General features: G+C 39.4%; 1 protein-coding gene across 1 annotated transcript in view; it reads left to right on the forward strand.

Moving 5' to 3' along the window:
- Window positions 1-27,505, forward strand: part of LOC108413265 (E3 ubiquitin-protein ligase RNF43) — a 163,031-nt gene that overhangs the window by 126,998 nt on the left and 8,528 nt on the right. Inside the window, exons 3-4 of the mRNA XM_017685700.2 lie at window positions 24,903-24,977; window positions 27,371-27,505. Of these exons, the coding sequence (XP_017541189.1) occupies window positions 24,903-24,977; window positions 27,371-27,505 (210 nt within the window). The remainder of the gene's footprint in view (window positions 1-24,902; window positions 24,978-27,370) is intronic.

Below are 27,505 nucleotides of genomic sequence, written 5' to 3' on the forward strand. Positions count from 1 at the left end.
ACCAAATAGGTTTCAGTTAATAGACTTCATTTGTGTGTAAATTAGATTTTTTTGCCAGCTACTTCTGACCTGGCATCAGTTTAGATGCACCTCTTTTTTGTTGTCTTATTCGTCTGAGACAGGCTGACCCCAGATGACCAGTAAAGTATCTGCAATGCTGCAATAAATTGCCTGTAACATACATTACATAACGTAACATGACGTGACGTAAGCTAGCAGAGTACAGTAACAAAGCTGCTTCAGAAGTCATGTAGAGCAGATGTAGTAGCTCGTTACTGAAGCCTATGTCAAATATTAAGGTTTGGCATTAATGAATAATTGAAATAAATCATTAACATTGTAAAAAAGAATACATCTTTTGATATTTGCTTCTTTTTTTCAATATATGCCCTGATGTGACCTGAATTTAACGCTCGATTTACTAAAATTTCAGGTTATCACATATAGCCCCGGCCACTTACTGCTCACTCGTAGACAGAATTTAAGGGCACAGTGAAATTAGCGATATGGCAAAAATAACAAAAATTCTAGGTACACTGATTTTTACGAAGCATTTTTTAGAACTGACAGTATCTCCACTGTGATTTTGATTCATTAGCCTTCTCTAGAACAGAGCATTTCACATCAATCCACTCTGAATGACTTTGTTTACATCTTAATCATTTAAGTGTGCTGTTATTTTAATAAGTCAGTGCAATTCATTTTAATACATGTATATATTCTAGGGGTGTAAGTTTGTTTATTAGTTTTTAAATAGTGGAAGAAAATCGATGAGAATCTGCCGCCACTTTGCTGAAAAAACGAGAAAAGTCAAGCAGAATATATAATCAGCCGCACATTTAACATCTCCATTCATGTGTTTGTGTGATCCTCCTATGCTTTGCGCCCTCACAAATGCATATGCATGAGGAAGAGAAGTGCAATTTCCATGCACTCAACTCATAAACTACGCATTTACACTCATGCGGCAGTTTTGCACGTGACACATAAGGAGCAAACGTTCAATTTGCGCCTTAAACTGCTGGAAAAAGCTTGGTACCTCAGACCCCGAGTGTCTGTAAGTGTGTCAGCTCAGCCTCTCTGGCTTCTGGAATTTGAGAATGCAAAGTGTTTGCGTCTGAAGGCATTTATACTGCAGTGCCACCACCTCTTGCATGTCACTAGAAAGACTTCCACAGCACGAAAGAGTTCAAGCGGGTGCGTGTGTGTATGTGTTTGTAGAAGATGAGCCTGGAGGAATGCATCTCTAAATATAGCCTGCCGTGCCTCGCTGTGGGGGCAGAGTGACATGTTGCCACTGAATAACTGTTAAATTACTGCTATTAAAATACCTCGCTGCCTCTACCATTCACTCTCACTCACTTCCCCTCTCTCTCTGTCTGCCTCGCTCTCTCTCTCTTTTCCTTGCTCTCTCACTGTGTCTCTCTCTCTCCTCTTTGCAGCTCTTATTAGTTTGTTCTCTCCTCTTTTTTTCCTTCTTCACTTCCTTTTCTGCCTGGGGTGGAAACAGTTAGGCCATATGCTGGGTGGGGCTTGTTAAGCAAGGTTGAGTGTGGGCGGGGCTTGTTGAGCAGGGTTGGGTTTGGGCGTGGTTGTTGAGCCCAAGCTAAGATATTCGTATGCAGTGCTGCTATTAAAATGTACGTTGACACTCCAGTTGTGCTTCGTGGGTTATTGTAGTGAAATTGGGGTCGGGGTGGTGGGGTGGGGGGGGTGGGGGGTGGGGGGGGGGGGGGGGGGGGGGGGAATAGGGGAGTTGTTAGCATTACTCTTTTTGGCTACAAATATGTTTTTGGTGAATCCGTGAACATGTGCATGTAACCGGAGACATTATAAACTATTCATAAACGTTATAAACTATTCATGCGATTTTTGTCAGATTTTAACCAATTATTTCAAATCTATTTGAATTGTGGCTTTTGGTTTCTATTATAGGCCTGTTCTTATTTAAAGACACAGGAGCCTGGTCTTGAACAACGAGAGATAACTGACTGAGGGTAGTATAGTTGGCGGTATGGTCAAAAATGTATCTCACATTATAATAAATATTTCAGTTTTGGTATAGATACACTGTGATCTATACCAAGTGTAGTGTATTAGTGTATATTTATTTAAAATGAAGCCATATTAGGTGCTTAAGTAAAGCTATTTTTGTGCATTTAGACTGGCTCACACAGTGAAACTTTCATGCAACTCTAAATTGTACACAATGTAAAGCATCCCACAACTGACTTGTGTGAACAATATAGTGTATCAAAAATTATGAGCTGTTTATTTGGCCAGCTAGTGGAGTAACTGAACAGTTTGCATGGAACTTTTTAAACTGCTTCATGTAACTGTCAGATTACACAGGAATACTTTTGCAGGCAACTCACAACATGCAGCTTGTCACATGTTGTAAGTTGCATGCAACTATTTGCATTGCTACATGTAACACAGTTACACAGAAATTAGTGGATAATCAGATAGTGGGAGAACTCCGGATCTACGAGTCAGGAAATAATCGGATTTCTGCTTCGCAACCAGCATATAAACTCACAGAAAAACACATGATGGAAATGAAATGTAAAATTCAAGTGTTGTGTTGATTTTTTTTTTTTTTTTTTTTTTTTAACTTTGAGTAACTTTAGTGGAAAATATATACAAGATGAAGAATGTTTATATTCTTCATTTTGTCAAGCATTTAGTTGGTTTTAGCATCGCTTCAAAAGTATTTTGTTGCCGTCTCACAGGTGCAGGACAGCGCTTTGTTTTTGCACATGCGCAGATGGCATGATCTCTGATCACTGAGCTTAAAGCCAGTTCTCTTTATCCAATTTCTAGACCGTAATTTAAGAAATCAGAGTGTGCTGTTCACATGACAAGTTGAATAAACAGATAACTGCCAAAATCTGATAATGAAGTGCATGTAATGCGCTGTATGATTTCAAGTTAGCATGTCAAAGCAGAAAATTCTGAGGAAATCTATGAATGGCTGTTTTCAGCCCTGTGAAAAGTCTTTCACTGGATTGCAGCAGTGAGAGAACTGAGGTTAGATATTATGTGAAATATGGAAGGAGATTAGTTTTGTTTCATTCTTTTTCTTCCCTTTTTTCTAACTTTAAACCTGCAGAGATTGTATAGTGGGCCAAATGTGAGCTCCTTGTGGGTGGGCCTTGGACAGCCACCACTTCAGCTCGGGGAGTATCAAAGCTTTTGCAGCGACTGTTAATAAAGTCTGTACTAAATCACAAAGTAAAGAGAAGACTGTACACTCTAGTGTTCCCTTTCTTACTTTATTTTAAGAGAGAATTAAGAAACTTTATAACTTTTTAAATAATTCTTCAGCATGCTTGGCACAGTATTAACTCGATGGATAGCAGTTAGCGATGCGAGTTCAATTGGGTGCAAGTGTTGCAGAAACAAGATATGAACGCAGACGCTATTCATTTTCATTCGACTCACAGATAGAAAAGGAATCTGTACCAGGTGGACATGGCTTTCTCTGTCGGGACCGTTTTTTAGTCTCACAGAGGACATAAAGATGTCTATTAGCTCTGGTTTTTATATTGAGCCCTGGAGCATTCAGTTAGAACTTTTACTATCATCCTTATTATCTCTTTGATCCAGCAGCAGCGCTGCATTTGAAGAGCGGCCTGCCTTTTATTTGGCCGTGAAAATGCCTGCGCCGGTCAGGCCAGGGCTTGCTCAGGAGAACGGAGTGAGGGGGCCGAGATGAAGGGATGGGGTGAGAATTGCTGTGGGTGACAGGGGCTAGCTGGAGGGGGTAAAAGGGGGTGGGGTGGGGGGGGGTTGATGGAAAGATAACTCAATCATTCGGGGTGTTTGAGATGTGGGAGGTGTTAAGAAAGCCATGCTGTTTGCTAAAATTAATTGGGGTAGCAATAGAGTAGCAGACAAAACTTACTATTACTTGTTTTTTTAGCTACGCAATTTAGCTAATTAGTTATGCAACCTCCATTTCAGCAGGCAACAGAATGTCATACAGTGTGCGAAACCACGTAAGCAGGTCTGTTTGAGATTAATTGACTCAATTTGTGGCGAATGTGTGGTGATTTAGGCCTGATGTTTGAATGATGCTAATTGGTGGACTTAGCTTCCATTATTTGTTAGATGCTACATTGTAACGTTCACAGAATCGCAGATGAGTGTGGATAAAAGACAATAGGTGATTTAATGACAAAAAATCAACAGTTGACAAAATATAAACGAAGTTGAAGATCAGGCCAAGGTCACAAAACACAGATCCAACAAACACTAGCAATGGTACAAGAAGGGCAAGGCAGAAATAAGAAGTCAGCAAATGAATTAAAAGGTCGATACATGAACAAACAAACAAACAAACAAACACCGCTCAGTAGGTCTCAAAGAAACAATATTTCGCAATGATCTGACTAAAAGCCAGGCTTAAGTACCATGTGATAAAGAATCACGTGATGAACAACACAGGTGAGCAATATCAATAATCAGGAGACTGAGATCTCTGATAGGAGTGTTGTTGTGAGTTGGAGGTCACGTGAGATCCCGAGTATCCTGGGAAATGGAGTTCTCTTGCGAGTGTTCAGTCATCTGATCTCCCAGAGCATTCTAGGAGATGGAGTTTGATTCCTCCATAGGAGGTTCCTAGTGCGTGACATACATTAGCTTGTAGACCCAAAGCAAAGCTAAAAAAGAAAACTAAGCACATCTTATCTGGATTGAGGCAGAAATGGTATAAGTGATGTTTTTGTTACTGAGAAATTACTTTGAAAAACTGGTACAGCATAGTTAGAGTCACACTTCAGAAACATTAAAAAACGTAACCCTCACAAAATAACATGCCTAATTACCTCTTCCAGAGGTCTGTGGGAGTTCCTAAAGCACGCTTTCCTGGTTTAAAGACTAGAAAACCCCCCTTCCGATGACGCGACTTGAAGGTGGAGGTCACTTCTGAAAGATTACAGGCTTCAGGGTAGATACTGCAGCAGGGTGTTTGTGATTTTTGCTAATTTCCTAATACTCCATAGCTGATTTACACATTCAACAAGGAAAAAGCTTGTGTGAGCAAGGACCACAGTATTTTGTCATCTTAATTTTATTGTATTTTACATTATTTGAACACAGATGATGATACTGACAGCCTGTTTAATTCTGAGAGACATAGAGAGGTTAAAATGATCAAATATTACTGGAATAACTAAAGCATAATTCATGGACCACAAAGAAAAAATAAAATGCAAGAAAAAATAGGATATTGGACCTTTGAAGGAGTGGAAGAGTTGGAAAAAAGCAGAATGTAAACCAAAACGTGTTTAGTGTCTGAAGCTGTTTCTTTAGACTTGCACTGGAACTAAGAGGCTAATGTAGCTAACACTTACTGCTTAGCTGTCTGTTTTTATCGATAGCAATATGTATTACAGCCCATAAGCAAATCTATTTGAGATTACTTGACTAGTTGTGAGGAAAATGTGTCATGATTAGCACAGTGCTAATTGGTAGGAGTCAGGGGTTTGTTCAGGTTTTCTTCTTTAGCTTTGCACTGGAGCTACAAGGCTAATGCTAAGGCTAATACAGGCTATTTAGCTATGAAATGTGAGTTTTTGTAGATAAGTGTGTATTAGTGTGTCAGAAACCACATAAGCAAGTCTATTTGACAATACTTGACACAATTTAAAGTAGTTGAAGATTAGCACAATGCTAACCGACAGGATTTATGAGGTAATTACTTGTTAGCTACATTAGCTTTGTAGCACCAGTGCAAATGTTCTAGCGCTGAACATGTGTTGGCTGATTGAATGCATTTGGGGTAAGGGGGACATTGTGTAAGTCTGATTTATTGTCAGACCATTTATTCAAAGGTTTAGCACGATACAATTTCATTAGCTCCTCTGAAAATGTAGTCTGTTGCTCATATAGTGACTAAGCAAAGTTTTTATAAGTTTGTCAGATTGAAAATGAGGCGAAAGGTCACTGAGAGTATACACAAGCTGCTGCTGTTTACTAGATGTTAGTGAATTCATGCCTAAATAAAAGCATGTGTTTAAGTCGTAAAAAACTGGGTTCAAAATGAGAACGGATGGTCGGGGATTGGCTTGTTTGGATTTCTCTATAAGGTATATACACACACACACACACATACCAGGACATGTACACGCACAAACAAACACACACATGCACATACAGAGCCACATTCAGACGGCAGGAATGATATCATTGGGTTAGCAGCGTTTGATGGGCTCCAGCCACATCAAAGCCTCTGGATTCCTCTTCTTCATTCCAGCCCCACTCATTACACCCTCACACACACACACACACACACACACACACACACACACACACACACACACACACACACACACACACACAACATGAAGTCCTGAATCAATTGCGAAAAATGCAAACATGCAAAGCAAAGTGATGAACAATACGAAAAATAAATCTGATTTTAATAAGGCCAAGCTGAGCAGAGTCATAGGGCTGTAATGATACACATATTTTCAGGTTCAATACAGTTTTCACTGGTCAACATTTAACCTGACTTGTGAGATTGTATGAGATTTATATATATATATATATATATATATATATATATATCGCCGCGTGAACAAAACCTTGTATCTGTTTTTGTCGTTTTTCAGGTTTTGATATAGTTTGAAAATGCCTGTTGACCTTTACATTGTGTGAGGTTTGTGATAAATGGGCTAAAAGAAAATGAATTGGAAAAAATTCTGGTTCCATTGACTTACATTAAAAGTAAAATAGGTATTTTTCCTTCTCCTGAAACGTTACCATTTTGGAGATACAAGGTTTTGTTTTATATATATATATATGTAAGTAAAATTCTAAAGTGTTTATTTGCTTTTTATTAATATTAGAAAAAAATACACACAATGATTTTATGTATCCAAACACCTGCTTATGGCAGTCTGGTTGTTTTGTAGTTATTTGTATTTACTGTGGTGATATTTGGTGACTTTACTGGCAAAACACATGAACTGCTCTGATAATAATACTGCACAACTTTATAAACACGTCCTCTAAGAAAATAAACTCCAAAAATCCCAACCTCAAGAATTTAAACAGCCTAGTTACAGTACAGCACAGGTCCTGCCCCCTTCTTGCCCAGTTTACTCTGATTGGATGCACCCAGATGCCTAGTTTTGATCACTGACTGTGATTTCCACAAATGAGAGACCCCTGGAAGAGGCTGAGTGGAGTACTGTCTGAGACTGTGTTAAATTCCAGGACTATTTCAGCCTTCATTTTCAGTACTTCAGTACTGTACTGTGCAGATTTTCACCTCAGTGTAAAAGTGCAACTGCAGTTAATGTGTACATATTTACATTTGTAGGTGTGGTTAATATTTTGGACTGAAGGAAAGGGAGAACGTGAGAAAGAAGGAGGAAAAGAGAGATATGGCTAAAGAGGAAGCTAAAGGAGGAAGAGCCAGGTGGATGGATGTAGATGATGAAAGTGATTCAGTGAGAGAGAGAGCCTCTTCTGGCCAAAAACTCCCTGTCCTTCAGTCTGCTTTCTGTAAAGCTCAGTCAGGATGTTACAGCACACAAAACTGAGTCTGTAAGACAGTCAGGCTTGAAAAACAAAAGTCACTGAAGTTAAAGTTTAGGCTTAATTAGTACGAAACAGGGCGGTTGTGTTCTTATTCTTCAGTTTAGTTGGAAATGTGTTGCTCTGTGTAAAGTTGGCTCATTTAGCCACCTCTAGTGGCCGAGCAATGCAATGACTCCTGAAGCCTTTCCTGCTTTCTCCATTCCTCTCATGAGCCTTTGTTTTTCCCTTAGTAGCAATAGCAACTTTGGGGGTGCTGTATAAATAAAAGGTACAACCCCAATTCCAATGAAGTTGGGATGTTTTGTAAAACATAAATAAAAACAGAATACAATGATTTGCAAATACTTTTCCACCTATATTCAATTGAATACACTACAAAGACAAGATATTTAATGATCAAACAGATAAACTTCATTGTTTTTTGCAAATATTCATTTATTTTGAATTTGATGCCTGCAATACGTTCCAAAGAAGTTGGAACAGGGGCAACAAAAGACTGCTCAAAAAACACCTGTTTGGAACATTCCACAGGTGAACAGTTTAATTGGAAACAGGTGAGTGTCATGACTGGTTATAAAGGGAGCATCCCTGAAAGGCTCAGTCATTCACAAGCAGGGGATCGGGTGAGGTTCACCACTTTGAACAACTGCGTGAGCAAATAGTCCAACAGTTTAAGAGCAACGTTTATAAACGTGCAATTGCAAGGAATTTAGGATTTCATTATCTACAGTCCATAATACCATCAAAAGATTCAGAGAATCTGCAGAAACCAACATTGAATGCCCGTGACCTTCGATCCCTCAGGCGGCACTGCATTAAAAACCGACATCATTCTGTAACGGATATTACCACATGGGCTCAGGAACACTTCAGAAAACCACTGTCAGTGAACACAATTCGTCGCTCCATCTACAAGTGCAAGTTAAAACTCCAAAGCCATGCAAAGTGAAAGCCATATATCAACAACACCCAGAAACGCCGCCGGCTTCTCTGGGCCCGAGCTCATCTGAGATGGACTGATGCAAAGTGGAAAAGTGTCCTGTGGTCTGAGTCCACATTTCAAATTGTTTTTGGAAATCATGGACGTCGTGTCCTCCGGGCCAAAGAGAAAAGGGACTGTCTGGATTGTTATCAGCACAAAGTTCAAAAGCCAGCATCTCTGATGGTATGGGGGTGTGTTAGTGCCCATGGCATGGGTAACTTGCACATCTGTGAAGGCCCCATTAATGCTGAAAGGTACATACAGGTTTTGGAGCAACATATGCTGCCATATAAACAACGACTTTTTCAGGGACGTCCTGCTTATTTCAGCAAGACAATGCCAAGCCACATTCCGCACGTGTTACAACAGTGTGCAACAGCGTGCGGGTACTAGACTGGCCTGCCTGCAGTCCAGACCCCTCTCCCATTGAAAATGTGTGGTGCATCATGAAGCACAAAATATGACAGTGAAGACCCCGGACTGTTGAGCAACTGAAGTTGTACATCAAGCAAGAATGGGAAAGAATTCCACCTACAAAGTTTCAACAACTAGTATCCTCAGTTCCCAAACGCTTATTGAGTGTTAAAAGGAAAGTTGATGTAACACAGTGGTAAACATGCCCCTGTCCCAACTTCTTTGGAACGTGTTGCAGGCATCAAATTCAAAATGAGTGAATATTTGCAAGAAACAATAAAGTTTATCTGTTTGAACATTAAGTATCTTGTCTTTGTAGTGTATTCAATTGAATATAGGTTGAAAAGGATTTGCAAATCATCATATTCTGTTTTTATTTATGTTTTACACAACGTCCCAACTTCATTGGAATCTCATTCTACCAAAATGTTTAAAGTCAGTTTAAAGTCCAAAATGTGTCTTAACTCTAAACTGAGTTAAAATTCTACCAATTAAAGAAATCTGCAGTGAAGCTTTTCTACATCTCTAAAGTTCAGTTGTAGAAGTTGGTTGCATTTATTACTTAGAGTGGAACAATGTCCCTGCACTGTGAAGAGCAATTCAGCCAGGTCAATAACCATTTAAGCATTCAAATGGTTGTCTAACTCCAGGTTACAATTGCCTCTGCTTAAGAACCCTTAAAGAACCCATTTTTGTAAAGTGTGGGACAGTTGTGGCCCTGTTCCTGGAGGGCCATCAAGTACAGTTTTGGTCTCAGCCCTAATCAAACACACCTGGTTCTACAGCAGAGACGTTCGTAAGAAGCCTTGATCAGGTGGATCAGGTAAGATTTGGTCTTTAGGAGAGATCATCAGCAGCAGGGCTGGATAAGATTCGGCATAGTTGTTCGGGTTTAAAGGGTGAATCAGAGGAGCCACAGCTCTCTCCTCCTCTCTCTGCATTTCTTTATTTCCTTCGCTCTATCGTACGTGCGCTCTGAGATGTTTTTTCAGCCGGCAGCAAGCGGAGGCATGCGGAGCGGCTTTTGGAACAGGCCTTGAGCTCTCATACACGCACATGGAGGGGTTTTAGGCCGCTTTACAGGAGATTAAGTCAAACCTTTCCATGAAATAGACATTTTCCTGTTTCCCCCCTTGCCTGCCCCTCTCTCTCTTTCTCTCGCTCTCTCAAGTCTGGGCAACTTCTCGCACAATCCTTCTTTAAACACAGAAAACAGCGCCATTGTCCTGGCAACACTGCCCGGCTCTCCAAACATTCGGTACATTGTGGTGGTGCCAGTGAGGAGCTTCATTGTGTGCTGTTACTACAATTGTATGCAAAGGTTTGAACAACCCCGGTCGAATGACGTTTTGTGGAGTGAAAATAAGGTAAACAGAATATAAACGAAGACACAGACCTATGTTAGCTCAGCTATAGCCTCTTTCCTCGTATCCCATCTCATCTTCTCATTCTTTTTATTCGAGTTCTCTCGTTCCACCTTAAATGGAGCTGGAGGCATCAGAATGTAACTGTACCCTTTAAGGTGGTTGGTGTAGTGTAGTGGTTAACACTTTTGCCCTTCACACTGTAGACTGGGGTTCAATCCACCACCAGGACAAGCACCCTACGCTATACCAATAAGAGTCCTTGGGCAAGACTCCTAACACCATCTTGGCCTACCTGTGTAAAAATGATCAAATTGTAAAGTCGCTCTGGATAAGAGCGTATGCCATAAATGTAAGGTGTAACGGGACATTTCGAACTTGTTATTGTTTTACAGTTTCTCATTGCAGATTAAACGTATCAGGAAACCAGCTGGAGTGATCACAAATGCAAAGTTCAGTCATCCAAATGATTGAAGTTTGTCTTTCTCTTTGCTGTTTCGTTAGCTGCTAGCTAGGCAAGATTGTGTTGCCATGTGACCAGGAGTCTGCACGCCAATGTTAAGGTTTAAAGGGTGAATTAGCAGTTATACATTACCTGCAGTGTTTCAGGCCATTTATCGTTAAAACAGTGTTAGAACGAACAGCAGAGCTTTATTTTACTGCAAAGGAGGACACAACAATGAAGCAGAGGAGCCGCGTGTTGCCAACCCCTGGTTTATGCATTAGGGCCCACCATTATGAAAATTTTATTACTATTGAGTTATGGAGCTAAAAAATTCTGATAACTGATAAGGTTGGTCAGTATAATTTAGTACAGTCAGAAAGAAGAAGAGTTTTTTTACATTTCTGTATAATTAAATGGTTGAGATGTAAACAAAGTCACTCAGAGTGGTTTGACGTGAAATGGTAATTATAATAATTGTAGAGAAACCCACCAGCCCTGATTTACAGTGGTTCTGATAGAAATCAGGGGTCGCCATGTGTACAACACAAACACAGCCATTTTCTTCACTATCCAAAACCACCAATGAAACTATGTAAGTCTCCTGAGTTTTATATATGATGTTAAAAATGGTATGATAGTCATAAATGTTTTGGGACTGTTTTGTCTTACTGCACCCTGCATGTACCCCCCCGCCATGAAGAGCTTTTAAAAATACATTTTGGACTACAACCTTATTTAAAGACAGTGTCTCAGACATCAAGCAATGTATTCATAACCACTTCATTTAAAAACTTTCTGTGAGGGAGCTGTTAGAAGTGGACGTTTGGTTCCTATCACCACCATTGTGAACAATTCTGATTTCTCTACAACAGAGCTTTTTACATCAAGCTACTCTGAATGACTTTATATACATCTCTAATTATACAGAAATGTAGCCAGAGGCCTTGTGGTAGGAGAGGTGAACCAGTAACCGGAAGGTTGTGGGTTAAAATCCCAGGACTGACTGGGTATTTCTGGCTGTTGTCTCGGGCAAGGCACTTAACCCTCCACTGCTCAAGGTGGTGCTGCTTGGCTGGTGATGCTGTGCTGCTGCCAGACTGGCATAGATAGACAATGAAATGGCTCATTTTCCTTGTATCCTTAAAAATATAACGAATTTGGGAAAAAATGATGGAATTCCTTTTTAAATTGAACTGAAAATCTAACTAAAATTAGACAAATTCTGACTGAATGTATTTTTAAATTCACAATTTATTACTACTTTTATAATCGTGATAGCCAGTGATGTCCAACAACACCCAACAAGGGATTCTCTGAAAGCAGAAGCACCACTGAACATACGGTTGCTCCTAACCAGACGTCTTTCCGTCTACGTTAATGATGAGGTGATGAGTGAGAAAGCGAGAGAAAACAAAAACAAAGCCAGACGCCCCTGCGGCTTTGCTGCTTGGCTGATGGACTTGTTATGATTTCAGTATTGCTGCAGACTGGCCATCGTGTCGACATAATACACAGGTCTGCTGTCACAGCTCAGAAAACTGAAGGTGAACTGTAGGCAGTTGCGGTACAGCCAGCAGTGGAAAGAGTCTAAAACAGACCTTCTTTTAATCAACTGACGCATTTAACCTTTAAAAGTCACAGTTATTGCCAGCAACAACAAAAGCATAGAAAATTATAATATTAATTATTTGCCACTAATAGCTAATTGAAAAAAGCACAGGAATTACATTAAAAGTGCACATTCTTACTGTTTAGTCGATACCCTAATTGTGTTTTTATATAGAAGAGATACTTTATCAAGTAAATATGCTTTAAAATGATATTTTAAAGCAATTTATATTGATAAAATACTGAGGTGAATTCTTAATATAGTTACGCGCTTCATCTGCTGATACAGTTGTGTGTTAAAGTTTGAGCACTCCCACCCAAATGATGTTTTGTGTTCTGCAAATTTCAGTGCACACTTTCTATTTCTTTGCTGAGTTTAACATAGTAAAAAAAAAAAAACCATAAAATATAAAATAGGTAGTGAATATGTATTAAATGTGCATCTCATTCCCACGCCTTACTAATTTGTGGCCATGTGTTATTTTAATTTATACGGGATGTCACCAGCATGGCTCCATAGTGGAAGACTCAGTGACCTTCGCTTTGCACCATTAAGATCACTTGATGATGCAAACTGCTTCCCACTCTTTCTTAAAAGCCAAAATAAAAGTCCTTTTTGTTTTGTGTGCGCTGTGCAACACTTGAGGAAATCAGAATCGAGTACATTCAATCAGTCCTATTTTGCGACGTTTAAAATTTGAGTGTAACTGACCGATTAGAGGCGACTTTAGCTTCTTCAGCATAGTGCGCTTGTGAGGTTTAGGAGTGCATGTGTGAGTGTTTTCAGTTGGAGAGGTCACATGTTGAACAGAAGTAAGTGTGTACTCTGTGTGTGTGTGTTGTGCTTATGTGAGTGTGTGAATGGCCCTGATCTCAGCGCCCGCTGCTTTTATCAGGCCTGTCGCCAACGGCAACACTTTGATGTCTGTTTAAGCGCCGATAGCCTATCAGATGACTGTGGCCTTTTTCTGTCGCTCTGCACTTTGCATTTCAAATCTGTGTCGGAGAGAGAGAGACAGAGAGAGAGAGAGAGAGAGAGAGAAAGAAAGAGAGAGAAAGAGAGAGAGAGAAAGAAAGAGAGAGAGAGAGAGAGAGAGAGAGAAAGAAAGAGAGAGAGAGAGAGAGAGAGAGAGAGAGAGAGAGAGAGACAGAGAGAGAGAGAGAGAGAGACAGAGAGAGAGAGACAGAGAGAGAGAGCCCAAACAGGTGTAGAGTGAGAGAGAGAAATAAAGAAAAAAAACGAAAGGAATGGACAGAGAATTGGATAATTACAAGTTTTAAGTGTGGAGGAGGCAAAATTATGGCCCTTTATGAGTGTGTGTCCTTTTTAAACTTTCTCTTTGTCACACGCACACACACACACACACACACGCACACACACACACACACCTGCATCTACCTGCCTTGACACACCTGCACCCCTCCTCCTCTTCCCCCACATCAAACACTGCCTTTAATCTCTGCCCTCTGTGGCCACACCTCTTCCTGCTGCAGGCTTCCAATCACACACACATACACACACACACACACAAACACACACACACGAGATGTAATCACAAACACATTCAGTGACATTGAGGTCTGGGCTCTGGGGTGGTCAGTCCATCAGTGGCTTCTTTGTTTGACTCTCTTTTTTTTGTGTCGTTTAGCTTCTTAAAATCTACAGGTCCTTTCAGACTCACAGTGCTGAGTGGAAGGATGGACAGAAACATCTGGATTTTTTTCAGATCTGCAGTGAGAGTTTGATTTTCTCCTCTCTCTCACAGATGAAAGCTTTACTGTTTATCTGAAGGGGGCAGTGTTGGTGGTGATCCAGTTGTAGAATCCAGTTGTAGAAAATCTTTTTTCCATTTATTGTAATCTCTTGAATTGCAAAATGTCTTTGTTTAAAGTGTCCTTTTGCTTTAATGACAGTGCCTGCCTGACCTTTGTGCACATAGGCCTCAACATGGTCAGTTTCACACATCAGCTTCAGTTTACATGTAGATGTAGAAATATGTATATATATACCAGACATTTTTCAAAGAAATTTTGGGCCATTTCTTTTGGACCATTCATCATGAAATTGATACAGAATGCATCAAATTATGACACAAACTATAAAAACGACAAAAATGGAGATATGAGGATTATATTACACTATTATTACATTATTATATTACAGGATTATATACACATACATATACATATACATGTGTGTGTGTGTGTGTGTGTGTGTGTGTGTGTGTGTGTGTGTGTGTGTGTGTAAAAACATGCACATGTACAAGCTTGCATAAAAAAAAGATCACCCAAGCGCTCAGCAATTACTTTGTTCTATTCAAAAAACGTGTGAATGACTCCTAAGGCTAGATACGCTCATTCACTTAACATATTTAGCCACCTTAACAAGCCTGTTCCTTCAGTCCGCACTGCAATGTGCTAAAGCAGCTGGTAAAGAAGCGCTACAAACCATTCTGCTGTTCACATACACACTGAGTCCTCCTTGGTAACCTTATACACTCTCACACACTTGGAAACACTCTGTGAAATCATCAGCTCTGCTGCAGCACCTGCTGCAAATATACACTGTAAAAAGTTAGTGGGCTGCCTTAACATTTTAAGTTAACTGAACATGATAAGTTATATAAACAAATAGGGGTGGGAATATCTAGGCACCTTACGATTCGATTGGATTACGATTCAGAGGCTGTGATGCGATTACAAAACGATTATAGATGCAATCTTTTTTTTGTTGTACAGGATTTCTATTTTCTCACTGTGAGACGACTTGCTACTTTTAAAGCAAAGTAGTTGTGATGATCCATAGTGGATTTACTTTAATCTTTTATTAATAAATCAAATGGAAGTGATGTAGCAAGTGAACTGGAAGGCTGTCATTCACTGCTCTTGTTTGGAGCACATGAGACGCTGCTGCCACTCATCTGCGATAAAATGCACTGTTACAGTAAAATAAGATCCAGTGGTAAAGGATGTGCACACAGCACATTACCGCTATTCTACCTGTTTTCTTTAGTGATTTTATAACTTCGGTTTTGGTCTCATTGTAGAGAGTCAGGGGTCACAGTGTCAGTAAAATATCTTCAAGATGTTCATAGCACGAACGCCCTGTTCGCAACGACTGAGAACTGGCCTGCAGACTGCAGGTCACATAGCCATGATGCGTTATTCACATTTATAAGCAGCGCAATTGGTTTCCTGGCAAGTTAAATCTACAATGAGAGGCTGTCAAACACTAAAAAGTTGTGAAGATGAAGTCGCTTCTCTTTCGAATTCTCCCGTTCCACCTTAAATTCTGACTGAGGCGCCAAATGTAAATGTGGCACCATATAAGGTAAAAGGGGAAAATTCGAATGAGAAGCAACTTCAGCCTCATAAACAGTCGAACGCTGAGAGACATTTTACAAGATACTGCTCTACTTTTGAGGAAACGTTTTATGGCTTAGATCAACGAAGCATGGCTACAGCTGAGCTAAAGTAAGTCCGCGTTTTCATTTATATTTTTAACCTGATGTGACCGATGCTGGTGTCAAAGGAATGAACATCCCACACAGCATACCCAGACTACACCACCCCAATTTACTGGATAGGGGGGTCCCACGCTGGAATACTCAAATAAATGAGTTAGACAGAGCTGTTCCACAATATTTGCAATTTATTTATTAACTTTCAATAAAAAAAATAAGAGCTGTCCATGATATTCTCAATATAACCATTAAGAGCAACAAGAGAGTGAAGTAAGAAACATGGAAACCAGCCGTAATTATCACAGTTTTAGTGTTATCACAGTATTAAGTATTAAGTACCCAAGACGTACCTCAGAAGGGTACAAAAATCCATACACCCTCACATATAAATAAACCAAAGCAACCAAAATTGCACAACACTTCAAAAGAAGAAACAAATGATGTCATCACAACAAACAAAACACCACAAACTGCACATCCCGTCACAAAACCAAAATCCCAGAAAATCTCAGCACTGAGTGATGAAATTGTACACTTCAAGAGCACAAAAAAAGAAAATAAATAAATAAATGAAAATGCTATAATAACAGAGAAAGAATGTTACCAGAGTGTCACTATAATGAGCAATTAACCCACACACTCTTGAATAAAACTTCTACCATGAATAGGCACTCAAGTGCAAATTTTGTTCCAAAATGTAAATATAAAAATAATACTAACGGGCAGCCGAACAGCAAATCTCAAAAACAACACATAAAATACCCTAAAATAGGCGACTCACTGCAAATATATCAGAAGGCATCTATAAAAGAACACCCAAGGGAAAACAGTGGCCTGCAGACCACCAGGCCTTGATCCACTATTTAACCTGAAATTGTACTCCACCCTTGGACGAGTCGAGGAAGCTGAGATTAGTCAGCGGCACTTTACTGGTAGCATGGACTGCAAAGTCGAGTACGCCTTCAGAAGCTTAAGCGACATATAGACTCGGTACTCAGGCTGGAGACCTGCTTCTAACTCTGAACGGACTTCTATTTGGTCCGTTTACCAAACCGCAATGACCAGGACTAGTTCTTCCAGAGAAAGCGGCTTGCACCAAACAATTCAAGCTTCACTTTGTCTGCCCCAATGCGAAATGAGGTACATTCCAACACCTGAACTTTTATTGTCCCTATCAGGCATGCCACACTATTTACATGCACAACTAAAACTACAGGAATTGGAACGATTGGAATGAGAAGTAATCAGTTCCCTTTTATACCAAATGAAAAAAACTAAATAAGAAAAAAAAAACACTTTCTTTGTAGAGTTAGTCTATGGCTTGCACCAACCTCTCAGTTCCACCAGATGGCAGCAATGAAGCTTTATTTTCCACCAACCCTACTACACTAACTTATACTAGGACATTCGCACATACTGAGACATATTGCACATAATGTTGTAGCTCCCAAGGGGGTTTGAGTTTTGCTGAAAGGACAAAATGGCTTTTCGTAACATTTGGGTTGTGACTCCTGACCTAACCTGGCCTTTAATGCAGTGGGGGCTGGTCGGATTTCTTGCTCATCCAGTTGTGTTTTTATTATGTGCCGCCACAGACTTCTGCAGTTCCAAAGTTCCGTCTTTTGCAGTCTGACATTACCTTATAAATTAAATATTTAGAAAATAAATTTTTGATTTTTTGTGAATCGATTCAGAATCGTTCATGTCCCCATTGCGATGCATCTAAGAATCGATTTTTTCCCTCGACCATATAAACAAATAAGTGAAGAGTGCAAGACAGATTCTTGTCCTTGGATTTTTAAAGCTGCACTATGTAAGATTTACATCATTAAGCGTTACATCATTAACGTCACATGCACAGCATAAAAAAGTGAGTCTAGCTCAGTGTTTATGTAAACACAAAATCAGTATTACACTAATGAAAATATGATGATAGAAGCCAATTCACTCATATCCTCAGAAGACACATCCTTCACCAAGTTTTGACTAAGTTCTCTTTGAATTCTCTTTCAAGGTGCTCGCAATCATCAGGTTCATCTGCTCGGGAAAGGGGTCTGAAGCACAACTGTCATTACAAAATGTTCTTAGACATGTTGTGTGCAATTACACATTTCCACCAGAGACGTCCCCAAAATTTACATAGTATAGCTTTAAGGCAGCATGGTGACTAACTTGGTGAAAGCAACATTTTATTATATACAGTCTATTGAAAACATGCATGTATTGTGTGTGTGTGTTGGGACTGTGTGTTTTTTGGAGGAGAGAGCTGTGTTCATTTGGGATGTGTGCGTGAGAACGGTGCTCTTTGTTCTGTGGAGAGGGCTGTGGTGCATTAATACTCATTTTGTGTGGATGTGAATAGTACTTGAGTGTGTTTCTGCTGTGTGTGTGTGTTTGTGTGTGTGTGTGTGTGTGTGTGTGTGTGTGTGTGTGTCTGTGTCTGTGTCTGTGTGTGTGTTGCAGTGCTCTCTGAGCTAACAGGGAAATGACAGGCTTGTAGGATTGTTTCCGGCTTCTAGAGGGGCCTAGTGTCCCTGCAGGCCTGTAACCTGTTATTACCCCTTTAACACAGCGTCCCACCCAGACAAGACCACTCTCAGACTGCTGTCTGGCCCAGCAGCCACTGCCCGCACTGCTGCAGACTAGAGATGGGAAAATTTTGAGCACATCACGATCCTCTCTTGAACAGATTCTGCATCAATCCCTAAAATGTCACAGTCACTTTTAAATAGACTCGTACCTATTTTTCATTTCTTTAACTGCCATGTAAATAATTTCACTGAAGAATTTAGTTACTTTCTGTTTTTAAATTGTATTGCAACTATTGAAACACAGGCTTAAAGTGACCAGTTCCGCTAATTTGCTATCTTCTTAGTTATCAATACCAGGGTTTTATGAGGAGCCTGACCACTTCCTATTTCACCCGTTATATTTAAAACCGGACCGCAAAACAGCAGAGGGTGCCCTTGAATTAGTCCTCAATGAGTGGTTGTGAAAGGAGTTAAAGGCTAAAAATGAAAGCTAAAACACTTTCCAGTCACTCGCCCAGAACTGTCCTTTAATTTTAGGAAGAAAAAGAATGTATTTCACTAAAAAAGCAAAGAAAAACCACCTGTATGTTTCCTTTTGTTCTACAGCAAACTGGTTTTGGGCAGCAGAACGCTGGCATTACTGCTATTGACTGCTGATTGCTTGGCGAGTGGAGCAGTTTATTGGCTGTTTGCACTCACTGTCATCATGGATGTACATGAGGCACTGTTTTAAAATCCTATAACTCGAGTTCAAAAATTTAACAGCAGTGTTAAAATGTTTTTTGCTGTTCTGTGTTCAGGTAATAAATGTATTCTTGTACCTTAGAATTTAAGGACTTCGGTTTTGGTAAACTATGATTTTATTTAGTGCTCCATATTAACCCATTCATTTTGGACTTGCTCAGGAGCACCCTCTAGTGTTTGTGAAACCTGGAAAAGTGGTAATTCTCCTCACTACAAGTTCTCTGGTCAATACTTATTCACTGTCCACTGATGACAGAACCAGCTCAAGTTCAAATGAACATACATTAGTCTACGTCGCCCTCAAGATGAAATTTCTTAACATAAAAATAAAATAAAAAATTTAAGCCACTGATGCAGAACATAAATGGATGATTGTTGTTAAACATGTACCTAACTGGATAATTCATTATGTAATTGCATAACTATCCAATAGAAATCAAAAGTGTTGCAGAGCGACAGTGGAGACTCTGGACTTGTAAGGGTTAATGCCTTGTAGTGTCATTCAGACAGACTTATGTGTGAAAGTGTTTCTGCTTGTAAATCAACAGTGTTTGTGTGTGCTACTGTTCGGCTGTGATCTGTGATCGTCCGCACCCTCCGGGCACTCACGGCGGTTTGAGGAGAGTGTTAGGTGTAGGCGTGTGTGTGTTGCCATCGTTTGAGCCAGGTGCTGGGTGTTACAGAAAGCCGGAGGGGACGTGTAGGCAGAACCTGCCTCTCCAGCCTCTTCTCCTGTTCCAGTGCCTCCCCGGCATAAAACACTGTTAAAAAAAATAGAAACGACCGTTTTCAATTACATGGAAATTCCTGCTGAACTAATTCAAATGAAATAGAATGGCTGAATTTTTTTTTTTCAGTGCATGAGTAAAAGTTTAGAAGTGGATCTTTTCTGTGTTTAGCCATATCCACTATCACAGCATTCATTGTAAAATTTAAAACTAGAGCTAAAACTAAAACTGAATAAAAACTAAACTAAAATTACTTTACAGAACATAAAAAGTAATGAAATTAAAAACACTATAAATAACCCTGATTGGAGCCAGAGGTCGCAGCATCTACTGTTCAAATATAGCCATTTTATTTACTATTAAAAACAACCTGTAAGTGTGTTCTAACTTTTTTTTAAGTAATGCTGATGATGGTAAAATAGTGACCAAGTTTTTTTGGTGACTATTTTGCCTATATGTCCCTCTACAATAGAATGCACCCTTCCAACCGTCATTCAGATCACTGCTAGCCGATTCTGGCATCTGTTATCTGATGTAACAGAAATGGTGGTTAGTGCTCTCCTCCAAGCATGGTGAGCTGTGCAACGATGTTAGAGGCAGGTTCGAAAAGACACACTGGTGCTTATAATGACATGTCCTGGAGGAAGCATGTGTTAGACTTCACCCTCAAAGCCTGGTAGGACCATGTGATGGGGAGACCTAGCAAGCAAGTGGAACTGGACATGAAATAAACTGGGAAATGTCAATAAAATACATTTTTTGTGCACTATTTTGCCTCATACCTCTCCACCATGAACACATTTTAAAATGCGTTTGAGGCCTAAGTTGCCAAAAAAACATGTTATGTCATTTTGTGATGTATGTTTGGAGGCATTAAACTCCTCTGATGTCTGGTTCTTATCACCAACCCTGTGAAATGAATTGGTAGTCTCTCTAGAATGGTGCATCAAATCAAACCACTCTGTCTGTAATGCTTTTGTATCTTAACCATATCATTGTGCAGAGATTTTGGAAAATCAGTGGAATTCCTTTTTAAGCAAACAGGCTTATGTGAATTCTGACACTTTATGACGTTTGACTATGTATGAAATGCACAACAATCTAGGTTGCAGAGCTGAAAACAGTAGCAGTATCCATGTTTTTGTCTGTTTGAGGCCTGATTTTTGTCCATTGTTGTGGATAGTTTCCATTGTTATGTTTCTCAGTTGGCTGTTTTAATGCCACGGAGACGCCATGGAGCTGAATGTGAAGTGAAAATGCTCTATTCAGGTCATGTGTTCACCAGGCTCCTTTACTGCCAGAGCAAATGAAACCATCCTGTTAAAGACCAAACAAACGCTGTTTACATGCCCGGCCTGTTGTATGCAGTAGTTGGTGCTGAACAAAGTTTGCAGTCACAGTCATCCCACACTCTGCTGTGTTTCATCATCTTTAATGCTATATTGTCAATATTGTGCAACGCTACTGTGATATTTATACTAATAGTGGCGTGCTGAAACAAATCCCGAACAGTTAGAGCGGTTTCTGTGGTAAAGATGAAGCCGTCACATTTGTTTTGCTTGGAGTCAGACCCATGTCTAGATTAATAGCGCTATGGCCACATGAAGGCAGTGGTGCGGATTATTATTTGAATTGATCTGGAAATGGTTTCCGCGGTTGCGCCAGTAGGATGTCAGACGCTGCTGTGGTTGGGATTCTCCAAAGTTGCCCTTTCCGTGTGTGCGCGCTGCAGTTTGCTCGTTTTATGGGGACGAAATGTTCCCATAATGAGAGGACAGTGAATATATTCTGTCTTTTTGTTGGATGTGTTTTGGTAGTGTGCACCAAATTCAGCTTTCATGTGAATAGCAAAAGGGGCCAAAAATAAAAACCACCTGGAAAAATACCAACCGTAAGATGTGCTAATGGCTACAAAAAGGCCTTTCGAAAATGCTAATGGATAAACTGAACGAGTCATTCCACAAGGTTGGTGCCAAAAGGACATTCTGTGGATCTTGACAGACTCAGAGCAGACAAAAACAATGTTGCACACAAGGCATTCAGTTACCCCATTAGATGACCAAATTAGCAGGTCATACTTTTTGATACACTGCATCGTTCTCACTACAAAGTCACCCGTGAGGTGTAATGTATATATTTGCAGCATTTTTATCCTTTGTCTATCCTTTTTTCAGATTTACTAGTATTTTAACATCACATATAAATTCAGAAGACGTGTCAATCCACTGGCTGTTTTAGACAGTAAATAAAATGGCTACATTATTAATGTAGACATCGCAACCCCCTGGCTCCTATTACCACAATAAACCATTTAGCATCAAACCACTCTGACTGCCTGTGTCCCTAATGACTGAGCTATGAAGAGGTTTTGAAAATCAGTGGAATTCCCATTTAGTACAATTTTTATTTTGTAATGTTTTAATAGGGATCTTTAATGACTGTGCTGTTAAACCTAAAAAGTTGCTTCATTTGCTAAGAAGCAGTTTAACTGACTATTTTGCTCAAATGAATATAGTTGTGTTCACTGCTATTAAAAGAGGCGCAGCTTTCACACAAGTAGTGGTGCTTTATTCTCCAGCTGTTGTTGGCCACAGCCACGCCGTAACTAAGCAGAGTCTTCTCTAACAGCTCGCGCTAAGCTCTGGGATGACTCTCAGTTCTTATTGCTTTACAGACAGATCCCCCGAGGGAAAACTATCCCCGCCTTCACAATAAGAGTCCTTATCAGAATAACCTGTGAATCAATCAATCAATCAACCTTTATTTTGACTCAGAAGTACACTGAGGGCAACCCTCATTTTCAATGTAGCCGAGCATTTACAAAAACAGGGATTGACATGACAAAGAAAATAATAACTACATTTAATCATTTTAAATGAAAAGAAAATTTAAAATAACAGTGAATAAAAGATAAAAGTAGATAAAAATAGAACTTGAGATTTAAATGGTAAGAAATTAAGATCAAAAATAGATAAGAAATTAGTAAGGTAATAGTACAATATCACAAATTTAAAAAAAAAGTAATGATAAAAAAAATTTAAAATAAAATGAGAGGAAATAAATAAATAAATAAAAAGAGATAAAGAACTAAGGAGAACTAACACAAAAATAAATGTTACGAATAAATATGATTAAGTAAAACAGGTACAGGCTGTCTGTAGGTGGTTTGTTATTAAATGATTAATAAATAAATAAATGCTGAAGAACCAGTAACCTAAACTAACATTTCAGAAACATTGAATATGCTTCGATATTTTTAATTTAAAAACAATGCAAAGCAAAATTTTTGTTGTGAGAAACGAAATTAGTTTTTACCTCAGTTCAAACCCCAAAAACCCTTCAGACCTGTTTACAGTGTATACAAAGAGGTAAAAATTGCACTATTTTTCTCTAACCCACTTTACCCCAACACATTCTAATAAAACACCACTAAAACGCATAAGTGGAGTGCTGTCCTATAAATTGTCTGTTCAGGGCTATGAATCAGGCCCTTTCTCTGTGAACAGAAGGCCCTTTACATTAGTCTAGAATGGATGGGGAAGTGGGGGAAGTTGACAGTTAGTGTATACAGTGGGAGGAAGTGAGTGAGTATGTGCTTGTTAGTCGTGGATTAACTCTCTTTCTCAGCTGTTTGAAGTGTTAAAGGCTCAAATAGTCCAAGGCCCTCAAGGCAGCATACTCATTAACTGGTGATTAATGCTTTTGCTGAGTGAGCTTTTTACCCAGATCTTTTGTCTGTGCGTGCCTGTATCCACCTGGAAGTGGCTGGCTGTTTGACTAGGCTAGCTCAGAGCATGTGCTACTTCTCTCTTCTCGCTTGTTTGCTGGGTGTCCAGCGAATGGGGGCCTGCACAGTGTGGCTACATGTCAGCACATACATTCCCACACACTTTTCCACACACATAAGGTCACTTGTGGTGGTGGGAGGTCACATTACATAATGACTGCACTTTAGCCTAGAAGCTCTCCAATGTTTCGCACTTGCTCTGCCATCTAGTGGCACGTTTCAGCATTACAGGCAAACCTCTTTTCATAAGAATTCCACCCATTTTCATGGTTCAGATGTATGCGGTCATTCCGAGCACTTTGGTGTGTAATGTTTCATTCTAGAGAAACTTACAGAGTCATAGATGTTTAGTGGTGGTAGCAGGAACCAAAAGTCTGAAGGGTTTAAAGGGTAGACATTGCAAGCCCTGCTTTCTGTCACCACCACTGTAAAGACATCGGAGTCTGTAAAATTCTCGATAGTGACTTCAAAACACTCTTTGTTTACATCTTAACCATTTAGTTAGGCAGAAATTGTGTAATGAAATAGAGTGAAATTCCCCTATAAGGAACACACACTGGGGGTTTATTAAGGCCTTCCTCTTTGTTGAATCAACCCCAGATTAGACACTTCTAAATAGTTTATTCACTATGCATTAAGCTTTATTCATTATGGCCTGTTTTAGTGCAATGAAAATCACTAATAATGGCATTTTGTTGTTGGTATGCAAGTTGAGCATAAAGTAATCCCGTGCATAATTGGCAACATTTGCTTCACACAGGTTTTAGATAGCCTCAAGAACCTTCGATTTCCCAGTCAGGGATTACGTGTAGTCCTGGAATATGTTTCCCTTTCAATAGAGAATCCCTATTCAGACTGCTGTGTAGTCCAGGGCTAGGTTTAATCCTTGTCCAAGCAACCGACCCTAAAGCTAATCGGAGTTTACAGGTCACTAAACATGTTTTCAGTTTGCATCACAAATGAAATACTGATTAAAAAAACTTTGAAAACTCTTACATATATGGCTACCAAAAAGCTATGAAATGATTTTTATTTTAGAATATGAATGTCTAGCTGATTTCAAAGCCTGTTTTCTTTTTAGCCTCTTTATAGAATACAGAACATATCTTGAATGATGACTTTATTAAACCCCTAGTAGCTCTAATACATAGTAATAAACTTCAGAAGCCAGTTATAAACTAATAAGATGTGAATTTAGATGATTACTTCATGATGCATAACAAAGTCTTAACAAATTGTTTGTGGTGCGTTATTACACCTCATCACTCTTTTGTTCTCTCTCAGGCTCGGCTAGCTCTGCAGAGGGGGGCTCAGGCTGTCATTTTTGACATCAGCGATGATGCCGGCGCTGCTCATGAGGTAAGTAAGCCTGATTGCACTTGTGTTCGACTTTATGTGACAAGTGAAAAAGATATGTGCACATTATTGATGCATAAGTGACTACATGTGGTCAGTAATCATATCATAATCAGATTTCTGCAGTTATCCAATCATTCAAATGGTCTTGTACTGAACATGTGCTCCGATCTAGAAATCTAGTTAAGAAATCTAATTAAAAAAAGCTGGATTTTAGCTCAGTAATCAGATTTCTCAGTGCATGTAAACTCTTACTCAGATTTCTTTCGGATTTCTCAGTATGAGCATGTGCGAAAACAGACTGCTGTAGCGGCAAAAAGCAAGTGGCGTTGCTGTGAGACGACAGCAAAGCACTTTTGGAGCAATGCTGAAACCAACTGCATGCCTGACGAGATGAAAATTTAAATATTCTTCATCTCTAGATGATGTATGTTCGTATTTTCAGGTAAAGTTGGCACAGTATTAAAAAAACAAAAGCCGTGGCATGAAGTTTAAGTTTTACATTATGTTTATGTCACGTCTTTTTTTGTGAGTTTATTGGCTCGTTGCAAAAATCTGATTACTGCCTGAATCATGTAGACCTGGAGTTTCACATTATCTGATAACACAAGCAGGTAAGGGCACTTGAATGTATTTGAATGTTTACTTCTGAATTGGTGCTATTTGATTTGTGTTATTTAAATAGGCAACAGATTTTTCATTTACACATTTCAAATGGCAGTTTGACCCATTAAACATCAAATAAAGTTATTTATGTCGCAGCTTTGGTAAACAGAAAGTACTGGACTAACGTGCTTTTGTGTCTGGAGAGGAGTTGGAATCGGCCATAAGAATTCATGATTCATGTGCATCCCTAATCCACAATAGTCTGATTGAGCTCATACAGTGGAGGAAATAATTATTTGATCCTTCGCTGATTTTGTAAGTTTGCCCACTGACAAAGAAATGAACAGTCTATAACTTTTAATGGTAGATTTATTTGAACAGTGAGAGATGGAATATCCCCCGCGACCCTGACGGAGAAGCGGCTTAGAAAATGGATGGATGGATGGATGGAGATGGAATATCCAGAAAATCACATAATAGAAAATATCTAAATTGATTTGCATTTCATTGAGTGAAATACATGCACACCAACATAGTTTGACTTGACAACTTGAAACACTGCCTCCATGCACCAAACCATATCCATCTATGAGCTTCCTGCTGTTTAAAAAAATCTTTTTCCAATTTAAATAGAAAATCGTATTTTTTTGAATGAGATTTTACTATGTGGGACGTCCCACCCTTCCTGTTGTCACTCCGATTTGTTTTGGACTTCCAACATGTATGGAACATTTACATGTCCAAATCTGTCTTTAATAGCCCCGCCAATATTACCCGGGACCATGTGGTTTATTCAGGCTAAGACCTGAAAAGAATGGTTCAGCGTAAAATCTAAGCTACACAATTTTCCACTAACCGTAGATGTAGTCAATCAGCCAAGAAAAGTTTGGGCTCCAGACTTTGCTTCTTTAGTTTTAAAATGGTGCTGCAATGCTGACATTGCTAACTCTCGAAGTTAATGGTCACCAAAATGTTTTCCATGAATATATCGTCAAAACCTTTCTCAACCCACTTATATCACATCTAGTTCTATATTAGAGCTTGGTGAGGTGGTTTAGAGCACAATGTGACATAACATATGAAGGCTAGATTATGTTTGTGATTTCTGTTGTTTGTGTTTATAAATACCTGTTAAATTAGAATTTTGAAAATATATGTTTATAATAGAATATGTACAAACAGTAGAAAAAGCTAATGTAATCTGGTATCTACATGACATGCATGCACGCAAAATGGTCAGATTCGGACAGGGAGGCGGAATTCAGCTCAAAAGTTGTTGGCTGACCACAAAGTTCAGCTACACAGTAAAGTCTTGTTCATTGTTAACATTCACAGTAAGTCATACTGTGTCCTAAAGTACATCAGAAGGCCTTAATGAAGACCTGGGTGTGATTTGAGATGGTTGAGAGAAAAGACTTGGGTGACTCTCGGCTTCTAGTCTTTGTTAGCAATGTTAGCATCGCTGCTGTAGTGCTAAACTAAAGAAACAAAGTTTGGACACCGGACATGTCTCTGCTGATCAGGTACATCTGAGGTAGATAGAAAATGTGGAAATTTTATTTATTTATTTTTTTTTTTTTTTTTGCAGAACTGTTCTTTTAGTCAGACTGTGATGATATCATATCATATTGAACAATTAATGTGCATGTAAACATAGTGGTGAAAATAAGGTCTGAGAGTCAAGTAGGTTGACTAGACAAAGTAAATCAAAGAAGAAAGAACTCAGTAATGACTGAAGTTTCCTGTCACATGTGAAATTTTGACAGTCTCCCCTCTTCATGCACACACAGCTGCGTGACTCAGGCTCCCTCCCACGGCCGGTGGTGCTGGTCAAGGCGGCAGATGCCGAGGAGCTGATGGGACTGGTCAACAAGAACGAGGAGGCCATGGTGAAGATTGAGATTATGGTAGAGACGCCAAAATGG

Source organism: Pygocentrus nattereri, chromosome 23, assembly GCF_015220715.1.
Source record: "Pygocentrus nattereri isolate fPygNat1 chromosome 23, fPygNat1.pri, whole genome shotgun sequence".
Classification (NCBI taxonomy): domain Eukaryota; kingdom Metazoa; phylum Chordata; class Actinopteri; order Characiformes; family Serrasalmidae; genus Pygocentrus; species Pygocentrus nattereri.